Genomic DNA, 26,927 nt, shown 5'->3' with positions numbered 1-26,927 from the left:
CACTGCAAACCATGCTGATGCTGAAGATGCTGGGGAACCAGCCTGAGCTGCTGAGAGCCTGTCCTGCAGCCCATGCCCCATCCCTTCTCTTTGGGGCTCATCCTCTCTGAATGAGTCCCCGAAGCCCCTTGTCAGGGGACAGCCAGACGAGGACATGTGGCAATAGCCGGGCCGAAGTAGGGAGTAGCCAGCTTGAGGGGCTGCAACCTTCCACGGGTGTCTGGGCTGCCATGGGGACAGTTGAGGGCTGGCCCAGGACCCGGCACAGCCACGCTGTGATTCCTCACCTGTGCGATGGCCTTGCACCAGAGCGGGCTCTTGCAGAGGGGCTTTCCCCAAGGAGCCAGTTCTCTGCATCGGGCTGGCAGCATCACAGCCTTTGAGGAAAGGGAAACGTCCCGGATTTTTTAACAGCAGAGCCAAGTCCCTCCAATGAGGGGAGGGGGTAGCAATGGGCGCATTTGGTTTTTCTTGAATAAAATTGACTTTATTATTTTTTTTTAAGTAGAAGAATCGTGGCTCTTGCTCCCGTTGCTGGTGGGAGCGGGTGTACGCCAGAGAGCGTCGAGCTGGCCCCTCAGGAGGCGAGGGTGCGTGGGCGCTGCGGAGGGAAGGACAAGCCCCATGCTCTGTCTACCGCCGCCTTGCAGCGGGCCCTTCCGCCGCGCATCCTGGCGGCATCCCGGGACGCGAGCCCTGCCCCGGCCGCGTTTCCCGGGGGCGGCGGCGTCGGTGCCGCTCCCACGCGCGGCGCTGCCCCGCCCCCTCATGAATATTCAGCGCGCGGGGCGGGGCGGGCTATGCTAATGGCAGCTGCTGATCGCTGACGCGCCATCACACCACGCGCCGCCGCGGCCGCCGATTGGCCGGGCCCGACCTGGTCTCATTGACAACAAACCGCGGGGGGCGCGCGCGCCCGGGCCGCGGGGGCGGGGCCGCGGGCCGGCCCAAGATGGCGCGGGGTCGGCGGCGCCCGCCGGCAGCGGCAGCAACCTCCGCTTGAGCGCCCGGGGCGGCGGCGGGCCCTGCGCCATGGAGGGCGGCGAGCTGGCCGCCGAAAACATGGACACGCTGACTGAGCTGAGCGACGAGCTCACCCTGGGCGACATCGACGGTAGGCGCTGCGGGAAGGAGCGGGGGGATGGGGTGGAGGCGGCGCGCGTGGGTTCCCCACGCGTGTTGGAGGGAGCGCCCGGGTGTCCCCGCGCGGGCCCGCGGCTGCCGGGGCAGGAGGCGTGGGCGGGCGGTCCTTGCATCGTGCTTCTGGAGTGTTCGGGGTGACGGCGCTTCCCACGCGGTACGGGCTGCCACGGGCGCGGGGGAAGCGGGCATCCCCCTGTGCCACCATCCCGGGTGGGCACAGGCGGGGCAGCGGAGCCCGTCCCGCCGGGCAGCGCCCGCCTGGGAGCGGCCACGCGTGTCCGCCCTGTCAGGGGAGCGCTTCTGAGCGACTCTTGCGGGGCTGCCGCCCGCCCGGAGCGGAGGCCGTAGCCGCAGGAAGGCCGTGGGGGTCCGAGCTGCCGAGCCCGCCCTTCCACGGTGGCCGGCCTGGGGAGGGGTCGGGGAAAGCGCTGCCCCTGTCCCCCTGCTGCTGCCGCCGCTGCCCACGGTCCCCCCGTGTTTCCTCGTGGCTACTTTAAAGTAGGTGATAAACGATTGCTGAGGCTGCGCCTCCACTAGTGCCCGTGGGAGGCCGAGCCTCCAAGCCCTCCTGCATCCAAACAGCTCTAACTGCTTCAATTTCCCATTTTCCCTGTCATCCTGAAACTTTACTGCATCGCTGGCACAGCACAGACCTGTGAGAAAACCCCTGTTTTCCGCCGAAGTGCAGCAAAATGAAGCGCCTGCGTGTGACGCCTATTTTATGTGTATTTTTGGCGACGCCGAGCAGCTCCTGAAAGCCACATTTAAAATTACATTTCTCGGTGTGGTCTATGCTGTAGGCTGGTGGAAATGAGCTCCTGCCTTAGCTCACTGCTCTGCTGGGCTGTAATCCCAAACAGAGCTCAGTTTTGGTGGTGTCCAAAATATCTTTGTTTAGCGGCTGGGAGATGAAATTTTACCAGTATTTTTAGGTTTCTAATTGACACTGATTTGCCACATGGCTTGGGGTGAAATTTATACTCCTTTTTTTGTTTGGTTGTAAAAGAAGAATGTACCTCGTGAGAGTGCAGTGGGCTTGGTTATTGCTCATGAAGTTTGACAGTGCACATTGGAGGAGGTGTTTGCTGTTGTTTGAGCTCCACGTAATGAGGTCTCAGGTTCCATACGGAAACGGAAAGGAATTGATAAACGCAGCAATGGCTCTGAACTGAGGTGTGCCCTGGGAGGTGTGATTCAGAGCCATGAGTAACTTAGGAAAAGAGCTTCACTTTCCTCCCCACCTCCAGGGTGGATTTTCCCGGGGAAGGATACGTGACAATCCTGCTTTTTTTGTGCATCAGCATGGATTAATCTCAGGGTTTGAAATTTTCCATGGGTTTTCATTTGGTTTTTAAGTCGTCTTGTGGGTGTTCCTCTCCTGTTCAGACTGAGGGAGCTCCTCACTGCCTGTTGCGTGGATTTTGGTTTTTTGTGGTGGATGTGCTCTGGGATGTCACTGCTCACTGGGTTCATACTTCCAGACAGGACACAAGAGTGGCACAAGAGGCTCTGCCTCTTGCCCCAGCACAAGCTGTTCCACCAGCCATGGGCATCTCCTGCTGGCAGGCACTGCTGGGCAGCATTGCAGCTCAAGGTCTGAGTCCCTGGGAGGTCAAAGCACATCAGGGTTCAGGACAGAGGTTGTTTCTGTCTATTGAAGTTGAGGTCTCTGCTGCTTTCTTTTTCTCAGAGCACAGCACCTCCAGGAGTGTGAGGAAGAGCAGCCTCTGTGCCGGAGAGCTGAGCCACTGCCGGGGAGAGGCGGCTGAAGCCCAGCCCTTGCCTTTCTGCCTGGTATTCAGGCCCTGGGCAGATGAAAGTGGCAGAAGCCCTTGGTGGGCTAAGTTTTGGTTTTGTAGTACCTTGTTGACATTTTTTAGCCTTGGGTTGGGCTGGGATTTTGTTCTGCAGTAAGGTCACTCTGCTTTAGGGCCTGTGATACCTCTGGCACAGACGGTGCCAGTGCTTGGGTGACACTGGGTTTATCACTGATGGCTCCAAAAGCATCTGAGGTTTCTCACAGTCAGTGTAGATATTCTGATTTCTGGGTAGGCAAAGGTGTTTTAAAAAGCAGAGATTTAGATTTTGGGTGTTGTCTGTTTCTCTTGCCTTTTTTTTTTTGTGTGTGTGGTTATTAGGAAAGCTCTTGAGCCCTTTAAAAGAGGTGGGTTTTAATTAAGAGTGGCAGACTTCCTGGCAGCCTTAATTCTTAAAAATTAAGCTTAAGACTTCTTGCATTTAGTCAAAGTTAAGTCTGTCATAAAGATGTGATTTAACTTGTGAGAGCAGGAGTAGTTTTTAAAATAATCTGTTAAATCTGCTGCATTGAACACAACATTCTTTAAAGCATAGTGCTTAAAATGTTGTTCTTATGCTGGAATTTACTCTTCCAGAGCAAATCTCATCTGATTTGTTTATTCCCTACTTGTAGTTGTGTTGTCTGATAGTGAAATAGCAATACCATCAAATGCAGAGTTTGGGACGTAGTCTGGATTATCAGTTTTATCATGGTGAGGGTTATTTGGGATGGGCTTAGCTGAAGTCACTTGGAATGTGAAGAGCTGTTTAATATCCAGCTAGATGTTGATCTTGAAACAGTTTTGTGAGAGCCAGTTAAAGCAATGCATTAAAAAAAAAAATCTTTCATTCCTCTAGTGAAGAGTGGAGACAAGGGTTTGGTCCCTGAGGCTGGCTGTACCTCGTGCTGGGGGAGCTGTGCGTCCCCACTTGTGTCAGGCTGTGAACGGGTCAGGAGGACACATCTCCTCCGAAGCTCTTCCCTCCAACAGACTCCAGTTCTTGAGAGCAGTGGTCATGGCCAGTGCTTAAATGTGTGTCAGAGTGTGGAGGGATTGCTATCCAAAGGGAAGAGTGGTAGTATCACAGAAATATGTTGAAATGTGTGTTGAGGGAGCAGGAGGCTTGGAGGAGGATTCATCCCTTTGCTCTGTTTCAGACAAAGGAGTGTCAGACAAATTAATTGGATAATGTGTGGGTGGCATTTCAGAGTGCTGAACAAATTAATAGCCCTCCTATTGCTGGGTTATAATCCGTGGAAGCTTCTTGTCAAAAGTTTACTGCTTCAAACCTGCTTCATAAATCACAGCAGTGACATCCTTTGGGGTTTGTGAATGAGAAAGGTCTTGGTGTAAGAAGCCCTTTGCTGTATTTTTTCCTATAAATAAGAAATCTATTTTTTGCTTCCTAAACCCATATTTATTATTTTGTTATAATTTCTCTTAGGTTTGTGGGTCCCCTCTTTTCCTGTTTCCAGCAAAAAAGATATAGGACTTTCAGAAGACCATGGAAGAGCCAGTGCAACAGGGACAGGTCCTGGGGTGGGGAAGAATGTGTGATTCCTCATGCCACTGCCTGCACACAGATCAGGGAAAGCATTCACATATCTTAAGGTATTAAATTGGATTAGATGGAAGGAAGAAGAAGCTCTACTTGTGAGCAATGATCTCTTGGTTGTGAAATGTTCACCTCTAGGGGAAAGGCCTATAGTGTTGCAGTAGGAGCTTCTTGATGTGAGTTCATAAAATCCTGGAGAAGGTGGGATGGAGAAAACCTGTTGTGCAGTGATTGCAGGCATAAAACCAACAGAAAAAGTTACTCTGATGTTTTAAACACATGCATGGATGTATCCTGGTACAGATTTATAAAGTGGTGTTTCCTTTTATGGTTTTTCCTGAACTTTTGTTATGCTTGTAAGTAAAAGAGAGATCAGATGAATTCTTATCCTGTCTCTTCCTTTTCCAGATGCTTTGTGGAGCAGTACAGACAGGGGACTTGAAAGCTCCAAAAAGTTGGGTGGGAAAATGATTAGTGCTGGAATTGTGGAGGTGCTTGGTTTTTTCCTTCTGCAAGGGTTAGACTGAAGGAGTGATAGAGCAAGACTCTAATATTTTAAATATATATTGGAGGTGGCTTTAAATTCTAGTCTGTGCTTGGATCTGGTTGTCTGTAAAGTGTTGAGGGAGGGTCTTACTTTTTGCCCTGAACAGCAGCAGCAGTGCTTTGCTGCTGGCCACGTCCTGGTCTCTCTGGAAGTGTTACATTGGTGTGATGTTTTCTGAAGGTTTTGAAGGACCCAGAGCTCCCTTCTGTGCACACACCATAATTCCATGATGTAAATGGCAGGTGTCAAAGTATGCAGTATGACGAAATAGTGTTGGACAGATTCTCTTCTGTTTTGCAGAGATGCTGCAGTTTGTCAATAACCAGGGAGGAGACTTCACGGACCTGTTTATGGATCCCTTGTCCAGCACCTTCCAGGGCAGCAGCGGCGGTGGCAGCAGCAGCGGGACCCTGGAGCCGCAGTTGCAGCAGCCCTTCAGCCAGGTGCAGCTGCAGACCTTCCCTGCACCCCCTGCATCCCCCCAGCTGCAGAGCCTGCCCGTGAAGGCGGCGCAGACGGCGCCTGCAGCCCCTCCTCGCTCGGCGCCGGTCCTGCAGCCGCGGCCCTCGGTGCAGCCTCAGCTCCAGCAGCAGGCCGTCATGATCACACCAACCTTCAGCTCTGCTCCCCAGACCAGGATTATCCAGCAGCCTGTCATCTACCAGAATGCAGCCACAAGCTTCCAAGGTAGTGCTTGAGGTGCTCAGGCTACCGGTGTGCCTGGTGCACACGAGATTCCAGGATGCTCAGGCTGTGGATGTGCCTGGTGCACTTGCAGTAAATGGCATCAGTGTTCAAACTCCAAGTGCATCCTCAGCCATGACAAGCCTGATGATCCTTTTCTTGTGATGCTGCCTGTGGGGTGTCCTTTCTCCTACCTGTGAGGCTTTGGAGTTGGGGAGCATGAGAAATTGTCAGGAATGAGATCTTAAGTGTTTTTGTGCAACCTCTTACCATAATTGTTGTTTTGCTCTTCTCCTCTGGCCTGGCCTTCTGCCCTATGGCTCGTTGAGAAAAGATGTCTTAAAACATCATTGTTGGCAACCCTGTCCTCTCACTGATGGGTACACTGGGCAGATCCAGTCTGTCCCACACAGCAGTCTGGAATGAAGGCACATTTTATCTACCAAACTATGGAGCTCAGTGCTTACACTGAGCAGACACACCTGCAGGAATATTTAGCAATCTTCCTTTGTGAATGCTGGATGATTTGATCCTTTTCAGTAGGTTTTGATTCTTTACATGACAGATAGGATCCATGATCCACCAAGACCAGGGGGAGGGGGAAAGTGCAGCTTGGATGGCCTGTATAATGCCCCTGAAGCAGAGTCCTGTGCTATCAGCCTAAAGGGTTTTGGCTCTATTTTCTCTTAGCTGACCCTCTGCCTCCTGGAAAGCTGCTGTTCTAGGTGCAGTGCCCTCTTGCAGAAAGCACCAAAGCAGCTGGAAGTCTCCCAACATGTGGGATGTGTTAGATGAATGCTGCCTGCTAAGAAGAAGTGAGAAGAAGAGTGATGCTACGAGTGTTTCTGGGCTCCAGGAGGGAGATGTGTCTCTTGACCATTTCTGACATCTCTTGTGCTTTTCAGTTCTCCAGCCTCAGGTCCAGAGCCTGGTGACATCCTCGCAGGTCCAGCCGGTGACAATCCAGCAGCAGGTGCAGACGGTGCAGGCCCAGCGAGTGCTGACACAGGCTGCCAACGGCACCATCCAGACCTTAACGCCTGCCACGGTCCAGACTGTTGCTGCACCACAGGTTCAGCAAGTTCCAGTAAGTAAAAATGCAGCATGATGGGGGGATCCAGCAGAACAAGAAGGTGCTTTCGTGTGTCTGCTCCCCTGGCTTGTCTGGGGAGAAGTGCTGAAGCTGTAGGGCTGGTGATCCTGGCTGGGATTGCTTCTGCACAAATGTTTCTAGACCTGAGAGGTTTAGAAACCTGAGAGGTTCTAGCCAGCCTGTGTCCCAGAAGCATTTTACTTCATGCAGGTCATATGTGAGAGTTCCTGTTGTGAGATGTGATGTGACTTCTGGGCAATGCTCAGCAACTGTTTTCAGTAAAACCATAACTAAATGCAGTCTAAAATTATTTTTTAACTTGGTACTGCCAAACCCAGTTGGAAACTTTACTTGAACAGGCTTTCTTTGACTTTTGCCGCCTTCTTTGCGCGTCCATCACCTCTACCACATCTTATAAGGACTGGTTGATAGTGGAATGTGTTCTTTTAATTCTTCTGTCATGTTTTTTAATTGTTTTACTCTTTTACTGTGCCATGTGATTTTTTTTTCACTGTTGTGCATCTTTGTATTTAAGAAAAATGTTTGTCTATGAGATGCAGTATGACAAAGTTACTACGGTTCAGTTGTATTATGCCATCTCTGGTGTCCTCAGAGTCAACAAGGTATTTGAAAGAAATAAGAGCAAAATAACCTAGAGTGGATTTTGATCTACTTGATGTTGAAGGCACAGATCCTTTCAGTGAAATTGCAGGAGAAGCTACTATGGGTGTTTGCCAAAGCAGACTGTCCTAGCTGTGTTAGACTGAATACTCAGACAGTTAATGTAGAGAGCTAATTATAGGTGTAACTGGAGAGGGGAAAGCAGCTTTTCCATCAGCTCTTTTGTGTTTTTATATACTTGTTTACTTCTGGTGACTGATTTGAAAACCACTGTCCTGGTGGTTCCTCTGCCCCACTCTATCCACTGCTGTTCAGCCTGTCTCCTACTCAGGGTTTGTATTGGAAAGCATCCAGGTGATGCAGGGTACAAGTCAAAGAAATACCTTGCTCTTTTGCCAGCCACCAAGTTGTAAAGCTATTAAAGCTCTGTCAGTGCTTACCTCTGGCTACTGAGATCAGCAGGGAAATTTGAGCCTGTTCTCCTCTTCACCTGTAACTCTCTTCAACCTAGGTTCTCGTCCAACCTCAGATCATAAAAACGGATTCCCTGGTGTTGACAACTCTGAAAACAGATGGCAATCCTGTTATGGCTGCAGTACAGAACCCAGCACTGACAGCACTCACTGCTCCCATTCAGACCACAGCTCTGCAGGTACCCTATGGCTGTCCTTCCATCCCTCTCCTCACTGTTGTCCTTTGCTGTTAACACAAGGAAGAGATTTGTGCTTTAGTGTTCTGCAGTGGCACAGACAAGAGGGGGATTTGAGGGCTGTTGTACACAGGTCCAGGGCAAGTAATACCCTGTTTCTGTCAAGGGTAAGCACACAGATTGTATTGTTTGGCTGCCTTCCCATGGCCAGTAAGCAAAGATCAAGGGCACATTTCTGTTTAACTTTTTCTGGTACTATGAGGAATATGGCCTAGAAACTAATCTAGTTTTTAACTTGAAGCCAAAAGCTAACTTGCTCAGAGTACCTGTGGAACTTCCTTTTGCCCCTCAGTAGTGTCTAATAGTAATACATTAATTGTGACAACTAATTAAACTACTTTTCAGAGGCATTGCAGGGAGAATTTGTCATATTCATTGGAGGTGGCAATTGTACTTCATGGCCTCCACTTCTAATCAAGTCTTAGAAATTTATGCCCCCAATGAAACATTTATTATGATCTTGTATGTTCTGAACAGATATCTTTGTATAAATATTTACTGGGGGAGATAAGCTTGTCAGTGTGGACCTAAATTTTGACTTGTTTTGCAATAGCATGGTAGGCTTCTTAGATACTTATTAGCAGCCAGGCTAAAATCTTCAATAATCTGCTTGCTTTTAGATGACGTTTTTACACAACTTGAGGCTTACAAGATTATATCTAGATGAGGCATGTTTGACACACTGAAATTAGGTGGATATTAGCCAAGGAAAGGTATAGGACTTAAATTCACTTATTTGTCAAGTTCCAGCTTGAAACCGAATTAATTTTTTGTATCCTAATTAGGAGACTATTTCAGTCGAAATTTTTTCTGAAATTGCTCATTACTACTTTATTCTCATGGCTAGCTGCTCTAGGCTAGTTACTATGTTTGTTTTTTTGACAGAAATAACTTACTCTCTGTAGCTACTTGCCTCTCTGATCCTTGGTGTACTTCAGAGAGCACATGTGCCTTTCTAAATCTTGCTTTGCTGGATTAAGTAGTCTGAACTTTCTTTCATTACAGCTGTCCTAGGAGCCCTCTGTGCAGCTGTTCTGGTGGGATTCATAATTTTTTATTTCTGAGTACATACTCCTTTGGTTTGCTTAGACAATCTGTCCTACATCTAGATGTTCAAGTTTGAGCTTTCCATTCTGCTGTAGATCACTCATTAGTCTTACCTCCTCATATTAAGGCATTTTTATAGCTTATGGGTTGGTTTTTTTTTTCATCTAATGAAATTCAAATCAATTTGAACTGTGTTCCTTAAGCCAAAGGTTGTTTTTTCATAGTTGGATCCTTTCCAGCGTTGTTGTTGTGTCAGTGGAAGCAGTGTAGGCTGTTGCTGTTTTCATTATTATTTGTCCGGAGAAAAGGTGGATTTTGACACTTGGAGTGTAAAGATTGTAGGAACAAGGGGGAGCTTTAGTCCCTTTCTCTATTTAAATGGATGAACAGAGCGTAGTACTGGCAGAAATGTTGATGTGCTTGGAGAACAAGAGATGTTCCTATTCCACAGTGACCAGTGTGGGAGCCAGAGTGACAGATTTTTCCTGTGTTGCTGTGCCAGTGCTTGTGCCAGCCAAGAAAGATTGAAGGATTTTGGCATCTCACACATTTTCTGAGCTGTACCAACTTTTCCTGATTCCTGTTTACTCCTTCTTTTGCCATCATAAACCTTATCTAAATTGGCTGATTGCTTTTGACACTTGGTATGTGTGGTCTTTGTCTTTGTAGACCCTTGTTGGGAGCAATGGGACCATTTTGACCACAATGCCAGTGATGGTGGGACAAGAAAAGGTGCCTATTAAACAAGTTCCTGGGGGTGTCAAGCAACCTGAACCACCCAAAGAAGGAGAGAGGAGAACAACTCACAACATCATTGAAAAGCGCTACCGGTCGTCCATAAATGACAAAATCATTGAGCTGAAGGACCTGGTCATGGGGACAGATGCCAAGGTAAAGATGGGAGATAAGTGCAAATGTGGTGTCACAAATCCTTGTCTGCAGGTGCTCATTTGCTCTACCAAATGAAGCATTTGGGTACATGCAGCTGTTAGTAGCATGCACACGTGTATTGGGGTAAGGCTGGTGAGAATCACTTGTGTTCCATATTGTATTCAGGAAGGGTCATCTGTAAAATATTAATTTTACTATGCTAGTGGTACTGTTTCTTGAAAATAAGCTATACCTTATGCATTTGTTATTATATTAATTAGATCGAACTTAAAATAGGCCCTCTAGGTAGAATATCCAAGTGGACGTTTTGATAACTCAGCTAAACAAGATCTTGCTTCAATTGTTTCCTTTTCCATGTGACTGCAGTAAGGATGAGGGTTTACAGAGCTTTCCAGTTTATTTCCTTCAGACACTGAGCTGTAAAAACTCCTGCTTGCTCAAATATTGGAAGCTTTCTTGCACCACATATTCAGGGTTTGTTCCCACTTGCTTTACCTCATGCTGGTGAGGCAGGCAGTAGTATTCTTGATACCTCCTGTAACTACTGCACAAATAAGTGCACTAGTGAAGTCACCTCCTATTGCTGGAAGTGGAAGCTTTTGAAAACATGTGTTGTGCAGTGGCTTCATAGTACTTTTGGCTTATGTTTAGAAGATAAACTTGCCCACTGCTGCTGGAAGCAGGGATTTGCATGGAGATGGCCAAGTGAGTAAGGCAAGGAGGGAACTACTTATCTCAGAATTTATTGGTGATTAGGCAGCTTGTTCTGTCCCAGAACTGATCCACTTAATTTACAAACTGTGGTACTTTCAAGGGACTGTTTCTGGCTGAAACCTAAGTGTGAACTCCATTGTAATTTGGATGTTAATCAGTTTCTCTTGTACTGTTTTTAAAAGATCTTAGAGAGACCTCATCCTTGTCCATCTTTGATACCCTACCCACAGAGCATGCTCTGCTAATGGCTGCTTTGCAGCTGCTGAGAGTCCTTTATACCATTTTTTCATCACATAATACAAAGGGTTGTGGTATTCCTATAGGCAGCAGTGATCCTTTGATGCTCTTAATATAAACTGCTTTTTGTACATTTAATTCCTTACAGATGCACAAGTCTGGAGTCCTGAGAAAAGCCATTGACTACATTAAATACCTGCAGCAAGCTAACCATAAGCTGAGGCAGGAGAACATGGTTCTGAAGCTGGCTAACCAAAAAAACAGTAAGTTGTGGAGGCTCTGTAGCAGATGGGAGGCAGTCAGTATGGATGTAGGATGTTGTCTTGCAGCTCCTTATCCTTCCCAGAGGTTGTGTGGATAGTGGCCAGTGTTACTCCAGATGACTGAGCCAATCTGAGAGCTACTGACAGGAGTCAGGATGGAGTAACATGTCCATAATGCACTCTGATTTTTTTCAGAGCTGTTGAAGGGCATTGACCTGAGCAGTCTGGTTGACAACGATGTAGACCTGAAGATTGATGACTTCAACCAGAACGTGCTGCTGATGTCTCCTCCAGCATCTGATTCAGGATCTCCGGCTGGCTTCTCTCCCTATTCCATTGATTCAGAGCCAGGAAGCCCTCTCCTTGATGATGCAAAGGTAGTTGTGACTTTAACTGTCAAATACAAGCTATCTTCTTCAGGATGTTGAAGAGCCAGAATTTGAGTTCTTATTCTCAAGAGTGGAACCAGCAGACATCTGGCAAGCAGATTTGCAGGGCTTAGAGATTCTTTGTAAGGGTGAGGAGGGTGCAGCTTTGTGTTCTGTCTTTCTTTAAATTACTGAGACTATTGCCTGAGCTGTTTTACCTGAGCTGTACCTTTAGTTGCTGGAAGAACTGTACTTATCCTTCAGCCCCTGTACAGTCTCTGTGGATTTAAAGTGCATGTTCATTACCCAAGGAGCCCATGGCTTTCCAGCATATGTATGTCCAGTGAGTAAAGCAGGAGAACTTGGAAATGGATGATGACATCAGTTGTGGTTAATGAGACCATAAGTAATCAGAGTAACAAAAAGCTGTTAGCTGTCTTGGGCTTATGGGTTTGTTTTATGGATATCACAGAAGTGGGTTTTCTGGGAGATCCTCGAAAGAGTAAGGGCAGCAAAGGTTAATCCTAGCCTAACCCAGGGATACAGTTACAGTTAATACTTGACATGACTGAACACAGAAGGAAGTTGAAGGCAGTCAAATATTTCAGCCTTATCTTACTAAGCTAAGAAAAGCTTTACTGGAGTTCTTGTTGATCTAGAGCTCAATAGCAAATTTATACATGTTCTGTTCCTCCTTCTTCCCTACCCCTTCCTTGGCATAAACATTTTTTGTGCTCCAGAATGGTAAGCATTGGGTTTTTTCTCCTTTTTCTCTCCATTCCTATTCCCTTGAAGGTTAAAGACGACCCTGACTCCCCTCCTGTGGCGCTTGGTATGGTGGATCGCTCTCGAATCCTCCTGTGTGCTCTCACATTCCTTTGCCTTTCCTTCAATCCGCTGACGTCCCTCCTGGACGTGCGAGGGAGCCCCGAGTCCGACAGCCTGGTGCGCCATGGCTCCGGCAGGAGCATGCTGACCATCGACTCAGGTAAAGGGCTGGCGTGCTTTGGGCCATGGGGACGTCCAGCCTTACAGTCCCCCTAAAAGCCACCTGGTCACAAAGTGAAGGGTGGCTGTGGTTCAGCAGGATGGCTTTGTGTGCGCAGGGAGTTGTACGACCTTTGTTCAGTGGGTAGGGAAGGGCAGCAACTGCAGTGCAGGGCATGGAAGGAGAGCCAGCTTGGATGTGGCTCCAATTCACATCCAGTGTTCTTCTTGCATAAACCAGCCATAGCTCAGTGTGGTGAGGTTGAGGGGACACCTATTTGTAGCCCAGCAGCTTGGGTTTTTGGCATAGACCCTTGAAAAGTAGTTCAGGGTAAGGGGCGTCTTCCTATCTTCACCAGTCTTTGAGGCACGTTCACTTTGTATTTGTTTTTAAAGTAACTGACTGATTTTTGTCACTTCATGATTGAGTATTACTACACTGTTGCTATGGAGTCTTGCAACTGGGCTTGTTGATACACTCATTCCCTAAAATTCATAGTTAAAAGTTCAGCTTAGGAGAGGGTGAGGGGATGCTGTAGGCATGCAATTGTTTTCCTGACTGGTAAATATGGTTCCTCAGTGTTGCTTTGCAAATTTAACAAAGATTGGAAAATTATAATGGAGTATTGAGTACCTGTGGGTGTGTCTTACAGGAAAATCAGAAGACAGCTCTTGGAAAACTAAGTGCTGATCATTTTTTTTAATACAACAATGTTGTAAAAATAATCATTTAGTTGGGAATGTTGAGGGTTGGAGTTTGGGTCAAGAGGTGTTGGTATAGGTGTTTCCTGATTGAACTGCACTCTTTGTAAAAGCTGATTAAATACGTGGCAAGCATAGCAAGACACCCTTTGGAGTCTGCCCTCGTTGTATTGCCAGGCTTTTGGTGTCCAGGTTAGATTTTAACTTTCCTTTTTGGGATATCCTTTGTAGATGCAGCTGGTTGGTTCGGTTGGGTGATGCCCACGCTAATCCTGTGGCTCGTGAATGGAGTGATTGTACTGAGTGTGTTCATAAAGCTCCTCGTGCACGGAGAGCCGGTGACCCGGCTGCACTCAAGGTCCTCGGTCACCTTCTGGAGGCACCGCAAGCAAGCGGACCTGGATTTGGCACGGGTAAAGCTGACTCGTTGTTTTGCATCAAATGCATCTTTTAGATGGGATTGTGGGTAAATGTTTCCCAATGAGGCAGTGGCTTGGCACTTGCTAGATACTGTATTCCTTGAGTGGATCATCCTGTGTGATTTCAGAGAAGCTCTTGCCAGGTTGTTCTGAGCAGATTACTGTCCTACTCAGCCTAAGTTAGTGAGGCATGGAAGCAGAGGAAGAGGCTCCTAATTTCTGTCCTTGTTGCTAGCTACTGCATCTGGTATTAGTTTTTGGCAGCAACATCTTGGGTTTTATCCAGAGTGTGGCCTCTGCTATGTCTGTCTGCTATCTTCTAGTGTCTTGGAAGTCCTCTTTATTGTTGAGGAAACATTATATTATAATATTGGTGATGGAGAGAGACAGGTAGACTGACTTGGTGGTCAGAATCCGATTTTATTGTGGGATACAAACATTTATATACTATTTCAGGGAGACTAGTAATGTGTACTACAATGATTAGGTTAAAATCACATACACAAACTTATGCATATAACAACATCTCTTGCTTGCAGAGTTTAATGGGATTTTCTTTTTCTGGTAAACCCGTTTGATTTAATCTTCTTGCAATGTAAGTCTAATTTTCAAAGTTCCGTTTGCTTTTGCCAAGGCATCCTGTTATCAAATCTCTTATGTTAACCACGTCCAAAGTCCATCATCTGTCTTGTGTTCTCCAACATTCCAACATTATAACATTACATACAACATATTATTGAGGGACCCTGAAATTTCCATGGCGTTTGACAAAGCAGGAAGCTCTTTTCATCTAGTGCTGATGTGTCTCACAGGGAGTACAGGATCAGAACCATGTGTAGAAAGTATATTTAGGGCCAGATTTCAAGCTGGTGTAAACTACTGTTATGTTTTCAGTTTCTGTGTTGATGTCCCTCTGCTAAAGAGGGACTTGCACATGAGTTTGCCTTGCTCCCAGTGCCAAGGAGGTCCCAAAGTGTCTCTGGTAGTGACTTTTTTTGCTAAACCTTTGGTTGTGTCATTTGCAGGGTGATTTTGCTGCAGCTGCATCAAACCTGCAGACTTGCCTGTCAGTACTCGGGCGAGCACTGCCGGCTTCCCGCCTGGACTTGGCCTGCAGCCTGTCCTGGAATGTGATCCGCTACAGCCTGCAGAAGCTGGCCCTGGTGCGGTGGCTGCTGAAGAGGACTTCTCATCAGTGGCGGGCGAGGGAGGCCACCGCTGGATTCGAGGATGAGGCCAAGACCAGTGCTCGGGATGCTGCCCTAGCATATCACAAGCTCCATCAGCTCCACATAACAGGTGGGAGCAGAGGTGGCAGATCTGCTGTGTGGTGTTACTGAATGAGGAGACTCAGCTGATCCTGGAGCATTCAGGGAGAGCACTACAGCCTCTCTCCTCTGGGGGGGCTGCTGTTAGAAATTAGCCTGACAAATTCTAGGAGCCAGTTAATAAAACAGAACAGGTTCATTGGTTGATGACAGGATTTTATGACAGGGATTTCAAATGTTTTATTTCAGTGCTGTTTAGAATTGTAGTTTCGCCAGCAGCATCTCAAAGTGGGATTAACTAATTAATTATGGATTTATTAGATTGTTGAGTGTAATTTTTTTGTAGGCCATGAAGGCCTTTTAGGGAAAAGGACTCAATATTGGTTTCTGATCTTATGCATGTTGCTTTGACTTTCGATTTTATGTCAGGAAGCGTTGATGGTCTTTTTTTGCATCGTCATCATCATTTACTGGTTGATTGTCTTGTTTGTGCACTTTTTACTTCCAGTGCTGGTAGCAACAGTTTGGTTGAGGCTTATTGTTTGGTTTAGTTGTTGGTTCATGCAATAAAAGAACTCTGTAAGAACAGCTGAAGCAGCAGCAGTGTAAGCTTCTCACATCAGCAGGTTCTTGTTGTTTCTTTAGGATAGTAGCCTTGCAAATTGTGGTAGTATTTAGTAACTGGTACTACTGATTAAAAATTAACACTTTTCCTTCTCCTGCTGGTACAGGTAAACTTCCCTCCAGCTCAGCTTACTCGGGCTTGCACATGGCATTGTGTGCTGTGAATCTGGCTGAGTGTGCAGAAGAAAAAATCCCACCCAGCACAATGGCAGAAATCCACCTGACGGCAGCAGTTGGCTTGAAAACCCGCTGTGGAGGCAAGCTTGGTTTCCTGGCGGTGAGTTGTGTTATCTTCCCTGATCACACCCTCAAGCAGAGATCTAGGAAAGCCTGGAAGCTGGCATTGCTGTATCTTGGGGAGGGCGTCTACTAGCACAATTACAATATGGCCTGCAATTATGATACGATCTTTGTCCTTGTTGTTGCTGCTCTCTCCTCACTGTTCTCAGTCTTGTCCTCTCCTTTCACCAGAGCTACTTTCTCAGCCAGGCTCAGAGCCTGTGCAGCTCAGAGCGCAGTGCCATTCCTGACTCGTTGCGTTGGCTGTGCCACCCCCTGGGACAGAAGTTTTTTGTGGAGCGAAGCTGGATGGTGAAGTCTGCTGCGAAGGAGAGCCTGTACTGCACGCAAAGGAATCCTGGTGAGAGACACTCATTTCCCAAGTGTGGGGCATCCCAGTGCTTTGAGGCAGTCTCTCCACTCTTGTCTGGGACAAAAGCAGGTGTCATGTTTGAGAGTGTGTTCTTTTATCCCCATCCTGCTTGTGGTTCTAATGGGTGAGAGGGCAAGAGAAGCTGAGATGTCTCCTCAGCCTGCAGGGTCTGGCTTGCCACCCTTTGTATCCTGTGCTGTGTCATACTGCTTGTGCCTTTACCTGCTGGAACACAATCCAAAGGTGGCCCTGAGTGTCTGGGGAGTGACTTTGGGGTGGCCAGGGTTTATCGTCTGCAGAGCAGTGTTTTCACTGTTCTGCTGAGAGGCTGAAGTGCAAGAGGGATCTTTGGTCAAAGGCTGCAGCTTTACTAGGGGATTGATTGAAAGGATAAAAAAGCCCTAAAACTTAGTCTCTAAATAATTCAATTAGTTTCTTGAGAATTTCTTTCTACTATTCTTCATCATATTCTTTCCTACATTTTGATTCTTCTTTCTGAGTGTATTGGGAGGTGTCTGGGGAAATATGCAAGTTAAATGATTTGGTTTATCCTTCTTCTCTAGCGGATCCCATTGCACAGGTCCATCAGGCATTCTGTGAGAACCTGCTGGAGCGAGCAGTGGATTCACTTGTGAAGCCTCAGACTAGGAAAGAGGTAGCAGGACAAGAGGAGGAGGAGTCATGGTGAGTATGTGTGGCCCACTGGGCACTGCTGGCCGCAGCAGCAGGCTCTGAGGCAGAGCTCATAACTACTGACCCAGTGCTGTGGGGCAGAATGCTTGGTTAGTCCTTGCTAAAGGCTTGGAATGACAATGCTAGTCTGACCACCACTGTTTATTAGCAGAGCAAGCTGTGCCTCTTGGTATTAAAACCTCTGAACTCAAAGGTGAACCTGGGAGTGGTGGGGATTTCTGGTGTTAGCTGGGGTAATACTGGTTGATTGCGCAGCTAAATAGATGGCACTTTGTCTGCTGTGACAAAGTTTAATGTTCAGGAGGACAAAAATGAGTGTGCACCTACCTCTTCTATAGACCAGGACCTGTGTCCAGGACTTTTAGAGCATTAAGGTCTGGCAGGTCAGAGAGTGTACCCACCAGCTTGCTACTTTGTGCATGAGTTCTTCTGACTGAGTGTGATATCTACCTGCAGTAAAGAACCAAACAGACATGTGGCAAGAGGAGGAAAGATGATGTTGAACATAATTGTCATTGTCTCTAAGCTCTTTGACCAAGTGAAAGGATAAAATAGGTGGGAAACAGCAGCTTTTTGTATTGAACCGTGTCCAACTTTCTCTTGGACTCTGCAAGAAGCCGGAACCCAGCCTTTGCTAGTAATTCAGCACTGTTTCTTGCTGATCTCCAGATATGCTGGTGCCAGGCTAATGCTACATACATATATGGGAAGCTCTGTAAGGATCCTGTCCCCAGAAAGTGTGGGTAAAAGCCTCAGATGGGAAGATAATCCAGTTTTCCCTACCCATGTAGGAAAAATACTCTGTAGCTTTGGGTTTTTTCCCAGTCTGTTTCCTGGCAGAGAATGAGCAACAGTTTGGTTAAATGGCTTGTGATCAGATGCTGCTGTTGAGAGAAGGTAAAAGGATTTGTGTAAGGGAGGTGGATTGTCACTATGCTTTGGGAGTCCTGTCTCCTCCTGGGAAGGACTAGATCTAGTACAACAGCAAGCTTTTTTTGTCCCACTCTAGGGGTGAGAGCTCAAGATCTTAATCTGTAGCATGTCCCAGTTAAATTAGGTCATTGCTGCATATGCATTCTCTGACCAGTGCTGAGAACATGCTGTCACTTCCATTCTTGCATATTTGCATATATGTAAATAATCAGAAAAAGTGTATTCAGCTTCTTTTGGAGGCAGTCACTGAAAAGGAGCCTATAATCAGCTTGTAATGTATGTCTATGTTGGAGGTGAGCCTTGAGGTTAAATCTGGTTCTGCGCTGGTGGTCATGAAAGGGGAGATGTGAAGCTGTTCCTCTCAGCACATTGCTCTGCACTTCTAATCATGGGGTGGTCTCTTCAGTCCACCAGTGTTGTTTTACTTGCAGACCTTGAACTTTCTGTGGGCTTAAAGGTTCAGCACTGTTTAAACTTGTTTTGTGAATGAGAAGTGCCTTGGTATTTTCTGTTTGACAGCATAGCAAAGATCTGCCTTGTTCTTTGTTTCAGTGAATTCTCGGGTGCCATGGAATACCTGAAGTTGCTCAACTCCTTCTTGGACTCAATGGGAAGTGGAGCCCCACCCTTTGCCAGCAATTCCGTACTCAAGTCTGCCCTGGGTAAGTCTGGCAGAACTGAAGCTCTTTCAGATGCAGGATTTACTGCCAATACAAATTTCCTCTCCCTACCACCTCTCAAACTCTAGTCAAGGAGAAATGCAGTCCTTGGAGCGAGTCCTGATTGCATGCCAGTGTGGTACCACAGCTCAGAATGGAAGAAGGTGATTAAGAAGGCTTATAATTTTGGCTCTGTGTTATAATGCTGAGTGCCCAGCCAGGGACTGCTGCTATTTGTATTGTTGAGCAATATTTTATTTCCAATCTGAACCCTGTGCCCTCGCCTGAGAGCTTGCTCCTAGCAATGCAAAGCAAGAGGAAGGGTGGAGCATGTAAACAAACACAGCAGCATTGCAGCTGAAGTACAGGAAGGGTTTTTTTCCATTTTATTGCCTATTGAACTGGGTTGCCCCCACTTTCACAGTGGCTGTCAAGATATATTTTTCAATCTCCAGAGACCTGCAGCCTCTGCTGTAAGCAAGCTCTGGGCATATATTGGGAAGGCTTGTTTTGGTCCCTTGGTGTTTATTTAGTGGACAGCAAGGGCTGCAGAATCCCTCTGCGCCATGTGTTCATTTGGGCTGGGTTGGAAACAGGCTGCTGCAGTATTTGTTTAGCTTGGTGTTGGTACAGACAGCACCTGGCAGCTCACTGGGATGCTGGTGCAGCTTTAGACACAGATTAACTGCTGTACCTAAAATGTATAGAGCAAACGTAGTAGGAAAACGAAATAATTATTTTTTAAAAGGGAAGTCTGTGCTTGGGTCAGTATTGCCGTAGAATTGAAAAGCAGGTTAGAGTTGCAGAACATCCTTTTGCCCTCAGCAGGCTTTGGGAAGTTTTTGAGGGGATGTTAAATAATGAGGGCAATTCTATAGGGAACCCAATGTACTGTCTTAATGGTGATCAGTGCCAATCATGAGTATATATATGAGTGGAGTTAATATTTTGGGGTGGTGAGTGGAGATCATTGTCAGGAAGGAAGTCAACAAATTTCTAGACAAGATGGTGCGATACTTTCTTGTTGACAAGGTACAAACATGCCATCCAAAACTCTGCTTGCAGTCAGATGTAGGGTGTTTGCATGCTGCCAAGTTCTTTTGTGTTCTTGCAGCACACTTCAGCATTCCCATGGGTGGCTGAGTTCCCATGAGATCAGTTTGGGCTCATTAGCATCAATCCCAGAGGAAGGCACTGCCAAGGGCCTGTGATACCTGTCCACTTGCCCAGGTGTGAGGGAGCCAGGTGCTGTCCCGGGCTGCAGGCGCTGGTTCTGTTTTGCAGGTCCCGACGTGGTGTGCCGGTGGTGGTCGGCAGCCGTGGCCATGGCCATCGCTTGGCTCAGAGGGGACGATGCAGCTGTGAGGTCACATTTTGCAGAAGTGGAGCGCATGCCAAAGTCCCTGGAGATGTCAGAGTGCGTAGGCCTCATACACTTTTCAAATTGCTGCTCCTTGTAAACAGGGGTGACTCCTTCCCCTAATGCTGTTCTGTGGAGTCACACCTACCTGTGCTCTGGAGCTGCATGTCTCTTGTGCTTTGCAAGTACCAGTGTGCTCAGTAGTTCACGTGTAGGTCAAGGCTTGCATACTGATGGGAAAGCTGTGGACTAGAAGTCACAGTCATAACTGCTTCTTTAGGGATGTCTTTTGGCTTTGTTCTAATAGCACAGTCTCCCACCTTCTAAAGTCAACCAAAACTCACGTGATGATGGAAAGGATGGTGTCACCATCTCTGTTCTTTGCACTAAAGAATCTTTGCCAGCTTTCTCTTATTTCTCTGTTCTGTCTGTGTAGGTGAGGAACAATTGCCGTCTTTTTTCTGTCTAAGGAGTGATGATATCTCTTGAAGGTGGGAGAGTGAAAGCTGATGCTGTAGCAGCGTGACATGGTATTGCTTGAAAGCAACCTGCTTTCTCTTTCAGGAATGCCCTGGTGAAAGCTACCTTCTACATGTGTAAAGCTATGCAGGCCTCTCTGTCTGGAAAGGCAGATGGACAGCAGAGCTCCCTGGGTCACTGTGAGAGGGCCAGCAGTCACTTGTGGAACAGCCTCAACATGAGCAGTGGCACGTCCAGCACTGTCCTCAACAATGTAAGCGTTGTAAGCCCTGAGATAACACGTGGTCTGTCTTGGTTGTAAGGTTGGTCTTGCTGCAGGTGTGTTACTTCTCTGTTGTAGCTACATTCTCCATTCACTCTGTGGATCATGGGATTAGAGGGGAGGCTTCTTCCCTATCCTTGAAAAAGACATTGCCATTGTTCTGTTTCTGCTATATGGGGGAGCAGAGCCACAAGTACAGTGTCATCCCCCTGGGCACAGTGTCAGCTCTCGCTCCTCCTGTGCCAGTAGCTGTCACCCCTTTCTGGTGCTTTGACTAGTTTGAATTTGGCCCTGCATAGGTAGAAAGTATCCATCTCTCTCCTCCAGGTCAAGTTGGTGATACCTGTAAAACAGGACATCACTAAGTCAAGTCTGCTTGTTTCAGGCCACACTCATGAATGTTTGAATCCTCTGACACAGAAGTGTGACTGCTGTGCTACTCCTGAGTTTGTGTGGGGCTTGTTTCTCTTCTTTCCAGGATTACGTAAAACTGGAGCTTCCCTCCATGGCATATGGGACGTGGTTCTGGTCCCTTTCATCGTTGCTGGGTGGCAGCTGTAGTGCATTGTAGTTGCATTGCATGTTGTGGCAGTGACTGTGCAATGTTTCTGCAGTGCAGTACAGAGGCACTCTCTGTTCAGCAGCACAGGCAGAGAGCCCTCCCAGAGCCGGGAGTGGTGCTAGGGGGCAGCAGCAGATGGGGAAAAGGGGGTTTGGCAGCCGCTGTTGGCTGTGCCGTGACTGCCTCTTTTTTCTCTGCAGGTGGCACGGCTGTCTTTGCTGTTTTTGCACTAGTTAGTGTCACTTTTTGGGCAGGAAAACCTCTGCAGGAGGCTGTGTTTCCATGGGATCAGTTTGTGTTTGTTAGCATCGATCTCAGTGAAAGGTGCAGGCAAGGGCATGTAACGTTGATACAATGTGCCCTTGGTGCATTTCCTTGTCTTGGTCGAGAGATGCCACTTGGGCAAAATGCAAAGGCCTGCTCCCTTTGGTGCCTTGTGGTAGGGTGACACAGCGGGGAGGGCAGTGGAGCCCCACAGGAGGTGCTGTGGTTCCTTCCCATGGGCTGTGTCAGCAGCCATGTAGTTTGTTACTCACCCAGTGCTATGTGTTACTAAAAGCCTGTGCCCGGGCATGTTGGCTCTTGCAGATGATCCAGCTGCTGGCCTGTGACTTGCTGCTCTCGCTCCGCACCAGCCTGTGGCAGAAGCAGGCCAACGCCAGTCAGGCACTGGGGGAGACCTACCACGCCTCGGCCCCCGAGCTGACGGGCTTCCAGCGCGACCTGGGCAGCCTGCGCAAGCTGGCCCACAGCTTCAGGCCTGCCTACCGCAAGGTGATGGCTCGTCTCCCTGCCTGCTCCACCTCCAGCTTGTCTGTAGCCCTTCCTGGGGTGATGGGAAGCTGGTGCCCTTGGAAACACAGGGTGTATCTGAGCTTGTGTGGTTTGGATACTTGGGGTGGGATGCTCTTCTTCTACCAGCCTCTGTACTTCCTGTTGGTGGGGGATGAGGGAGGTTCCTGTGGGAGTTCAGTGCATGTGAGGAAGTATCCACTTTAGTTTCTGCATGGAAAACCATCAGCACATGTGTATTGCCAAAACTCTGGCATCTTGTCTATTAAGGTGGCTTCAGACTGGGTCTGTCCCTCAGGGGAGTGTGGAAGGAAGCTTCCTAAACCATGTTGGCTCTGCTGAGTGGCTGGAGGGTCAAATGCCTTCTGCATCTGTAGAGCCCCAGGTGCTTTTCTTGGCATTTCCCCACTTCTCTTCAGCTCATCTAGTTTTAAGCCTCTATAGAGGAAGTAGAGTCTAATACTTGGACGTGAGAGTTGTCCTGGTGTTGTCCAAACTCTAGATTTCAAAGTTTGATGCTGTTACCAAAGCGCTGCACTAGCAGCATAGGTTGAGAATCCTGCCTGGACCACAGTGCCAAGTTTTGCACTCAGATTTTGCTACCCTGTTCCCTGCTCTCAATCCTTCCCCTTTCCAGGCCACTCACAGTTAGGTGTCAATTTTTTTTCCCCTTCCTCATGGTTGCCCTGACCTGCAAATTCCCCAGAGACAGGTGGAAAGACGAGGGAGGAGCGTGGAAACGGGTCTCTGTTTTTGTCAAGGTGTCAGTGCTCTGCTCTTGAAATGTCGTGGCTGAGGGATGACAGTTCAGCCACAGCATCGTCCCTGTGCCAGCCCACCTCTCATCTTCCATCCTGCCTTCCCTTCCAGGTCTTCCTCCACGAGGCCACCGTGCGCCTGATGGCAGGGGCCAGCCCGACCCGCACCCACCAGCTGCTGGAGCACAGCCTGAGGCGACGCACGCCCCAGAGCAGCAAACAAGGTCAGCCCTGGGGCCCAGGCAGTGACCCACTGCATGTGGGACTGGGAGGGGGCAGTGCTTGGGCAGAGTGTGGGGGCATAGATACAACCTGCAGTGTCTCCTGCTGGGTCAGGATAATGAGCTGCCGTCAGCCTGTGGCTCAAGGCAATGCTTCTGCCATGTTCTCTGCAAGCCAGTTAACATGAGCTGCGAGCCCTGGGCTGGAGGTGTTGGCGAACAGACTGGAAAACATTTGCCTTCATGAAGCTACAAGTGCACAGAACTTGGAAGTCTGGGGTGTGGAGCAGTCAGTGCAAAGGCAGAAGCTGGGAATTCTAAACAGAAGAGCCAAAAGATGAAGGATATAAGGGAATGAGAAGCATGAATGCCAATGTTGGGTTGAACCCTAGGAAGTGAGCTGAAAGGAACTGCCTCTGTAGAAGACCAGACTGACAGTTCCTACCTGACTCTAGCTCAGTGTTCTCCTCTGCTAGCCTGAAGGCCCTCAGGGTGCCCCCTGCTCATGGCTCAGCCAGGGGATGCCAGCCAGAGAAGCAGTTGAGGGCCTCTGTGGTGGGGTTTTCTCATGCAGGTGGTTGCTCTGTCATGAGTTTTCTCTCTTCCCTGTTTGCCCCTAGGTGAACTGGACACGTTGCCGGGCCAAAGGGAGCGAGCCACGGCCATCCTGCTGGCCTGCCGCCATCTCCCCCTGTCCTTCCTGTCGTCGCCAGGCCAGCGCGCGGTGCTGCTGGCCGAGGCTGCCCGCACCCTGGAGAAGGTGGGGGACAAGCGCTCCTGCAACGACTGCCAGCAGATGATCGTCAAGCTCAGTGGGGGCACGGCCATCGCTGCCTCCTAATGCTGGCAGGGGTTCCCTTTGTGCAAAGACAGCCTGGTTGAGCATCGGCCTGGACTTCCCTTCTGGACCTTAGAAAAAGTGCTAGGTTAGGGCTGTGCTGGTGGGATCAGGATGGGGTGGGAGAGGGAGGGAGGGTTTTGGGTTTGATTTTTTCTAAACTTGCCCCAGGTTTAGCTTTACTAGCTTCCTTGCTTGTTCTCAGGCACTGCAGCAGGAATCTGTCTAGTTGTGGATTTTGTCACTATGCCTGGGGCTGTTGAGAAACGCTGCCCCGACACAAATCACCCGTCCCTGCTTGGGAGAGAAGCCCACAAGCCCACGGCATAGAGAAGTGGCACATCCCGTGTCTGTCCTCAGGGGTATTTTGTTCCCTTTCCAAACACCTCTGCAGAAAGGAAATCTCTGGGGAGGGCAGAGGATCTGTTCAAGCCTTGTCCCGTGGGGCTGCTGGGGCCTAAGGCTGTTCCCAAAAGAGAAGGGAAGGCACCAGCTTTCCTTGAGTTGTGTGTCAGGAAACTGAAGCCCCCTAGACCCAACTTCCCTAGGTGCTCTGGGAGTATCGCTTGGGGCCAGTACTGCCTGGAAAATTTCTCTACAGTTTTTATACAGGTTTTTTTATAGGAATGTTTGTGGCTTTACAAAAACATGGGGAACAATGCAGCAGATTTCCCTTCCCTTCCGCTTCATGCGTCTTTTCCTGTGATAGCTGCCTCCAGTTTTCAGCAGGGAGTGGGTTTGTGGCAGACTGCAACAAGCAGAGCCTGATAGAAGACCTTGGCATCCCTGGTCATCTGGTGCTGGGTGGCAGCAGAGGTGGACATGCAGTGCCCTGCACTTGGCATGAAGGGTGAATGCTTCTCTGGTGCCTTTTTGTTGACGCAGAAACAATTTTTAGAAACAGTTTTTTTTATGTTACTCAACTCCCAGTCCCAGAACTTGTCTTCAGGTGTTTCTCCTTACCTTCTCTAACTCCTCCACAGCTCCTGCAGGATTTGGGAGGCACTGGTTTAGGGTGCAAGTCTCCCAGCTTTGTTACTGTTGTTATTCCGAGCAGTTTGACTTGCAGGTGTTGAATTGCCTGTGACTTTCCAGGAGTGGGAGGTGGATTTGGGACAGGGAGAGAACGGTTCGCCCTCTTTCTCTCTGCCTTTCCTGTTGCATCTCTCCAAAGAAAAAGTGCAGAGTGGTTGCCCTCTCACATGTGCATAAGTGGAAGCCAGCATTTGGCAAGTGGGCATTGCTGTTCCGCCATGTGAATGGCCGGCATGTTCTCCATGTTGGCAGCTCAAAGCATTTAGATACAGGCAGCCATCCAAACCCATCCTGTCCCAATCAAGCCTGTACTGCCCAGCTCCTGCAAACTTGGACTGCTTTGTAAGAAGCTTTTACATGTGTCCAGTTCTTGCAGAGAGGCATGAGCTCCTTCAAAATAAGAGGAGAAAGATAGGGGCTTGTGGTTTCCCTTTGCACAGGGTCTTTTGGCATTTGGGAGGGCCATTTCATGTGCTGCAGTAATTGAACACAGGTAGTGCTAGTCCTGGAGTTGCCTGGCTTCAAGGAGATGGAAACTGGGGCCAGGAGAAACCTGTCTCCCAGCAAAGCCTGTTCCCAGTAGGAATTGTGGTCTGTAGCTGTGGACAAAAGCATGGGGACCAGAAGGTGTTTTCCTACCTCCTTCACTTTATTTGGAGAATAGCTGGTGGACACCCAGCTGCAATAGCCAGTACTGTCCTACTGGCTGGGGTGTCCCTTGCTTCCTGGAGTCGGTGGTTGGAGGGGGAGCGCATTGTTTGAGGGGAAGAGGTTGCTCTCAAGAGTGTCTGATCAGTGTAGGGGACACTGGCGGCAGCAACTTCAGCTTTGAGCAGGTGCCCTAAGTGTGCAGAACAGCTCTTGATTTGGACACATTTTGATTGCTCATTGCCAAGTTCATGAGCTTACCAGTGATCCTGTTATGGGGGAGTAGATTGCCTGCTCCTGATTTTTTTCCCCTCTTCTGTGGCTCTCATGCTGTCTTCCTTGTCAAGGAGGTTTTTTCCTAAAATACTGAAACTCCTTGCCTATGGTAACCTCTGAGTTACCTTGCATTTCTCCAGGTCTGCGTGCAGCACATGGGCAGTTCTGTGCTTCAGTAAAATGGGAGGTGAGGCTTTGGGAAAGCAGCGATGCTGAGGTTTCACTTTATCACTAATGGTAGTCTGAGCCCTGGGGGCTGGGCTGCAGGGAGTACTGGCTGGGCCAGGAGCTGGGAGAAGCTGTTGGGCTGAAACCCAGGTAGTGAATAGCATGAAGTACCAAGGGTCCTAGCATGGCTGGTATGTCTCTGCCCCCTCCAGAGTGAGGGATCTTTGCCCTGTTTTTTCTACACTTCAAAAATTTGCTGTCCATCTGTCCCTACAACTTTTTTTATATGTGTGTGTATATACTGTAACTTTTTGGTTTGTGGGTGGGAGGAAATTGTTTTATGGATTATGTGAAGAAAGTCTATTTATCCACATGGAGTTCAGAGTAGGGATGCTTTGTGATATGAGATGCAACTGGTGGTGGGGAAGTTCCCCAGGGAACATACCTGCTGTCTGAAAACCCTGTTCCAGGGCTTCTGAGCATCTGTTAACTAATAAAGATGAATGTTATCACCACCTCCCACCTGCCCTCTTTCTCTTAGCTCTATTCATCCCACCCAGCAGCTGCTCTTAAGCAGAGGTGAGCTTGAAAAGTCCTTTAGAGACATAAAACCTCAGAGGCGTCTCGTGAAGCTGTCAGTCCTTTGTCCGGATGACCTAGAGAACAGAACGGCACCGTTTGCAGTGAAAGTCCCTTGGAGGAGCAAGTGTGGTGTCTCCATGCTCCTCTGGAAGCAGCTCAAGAGCATAATGGCTCGAGCAGAGCCAAGCAAGGTGGAGCTGGGCCAGAAGCCTGCAATTTTAGGAGCTTCTCTAGGGGAGGAAGGCTGTTACCTGACCTTGCTTTAGAACAATGTCCTTTCGCTCCATCTCTTTGTTTCTCTGCTCCCCCTGGTAAAACTCTGTCAGAACCATTAAAC

General features: G+C 48.3%; 1 protein-coding gene across 1 annotated transcript; it reads left to right on the top strand.

Moving 5' to 3' along the window:
- The first annotated feature begins 937 nt into the window (after positions 1–937).
- Positions 938–26,525, top strand: SREBF2 (sterol regulatory element binding transcription factor 2). The gene is made up of 19 exons (XM_064702307.1): positions 938–1,114; positions 5,345–5,731; positions 6,634–6,815; positions 7,954–8,094; positions 9,868–10,089; positions 11,189–11,303; positions 11,499–11,680; positions 12,467–12,659; positions 13,592–13,773; positions 14,805–15,078; positions 15,779–15,948; positions 16,143–16,311; positions 16,887–17,007; positions 18,502–18,611; positions 19,893–20,025; positions 20,533–20,701; positions 21,861–22,046; positions 22,935–23,046; positions 23,664–26,525. Exons 1-19 carry the CDS (start codon positions 1,033–1,035, stop codon positions 23,882–23,884), a joined length of 3,351 nt encoding a protein of 1,116 aa, XP_064558377.1. The 5' UTR covers positions 938–1,032; the 3' UTR covers positions 23,885–26,525.
- The last annotated feature ends 402 nt before the right edge of the window (positions 26,526–26,927 follow it).

This window comes from Zonotrichia leucophrys, chromosome 1A, assembly GCF_028769735.1.
Source record: "Zonotrichia leucophrys gambelii isolate GWCS_2022_RI chromosome 1A, RI_Zleu_2.0, whole genome shotgun sequence".
Classification (NCBI taxonomy): Eukaryota; Metazoa; Chordata; class Aves; order Passeriformes; family Passerellidae; genus Zonotrichia; species Zonotrichia leucophrys.
The sequence above is the reverse complement of the archived record's forward strand: the minus strand, read 5'-3'. Positions and strand labels throughout refer to the sequence as shown.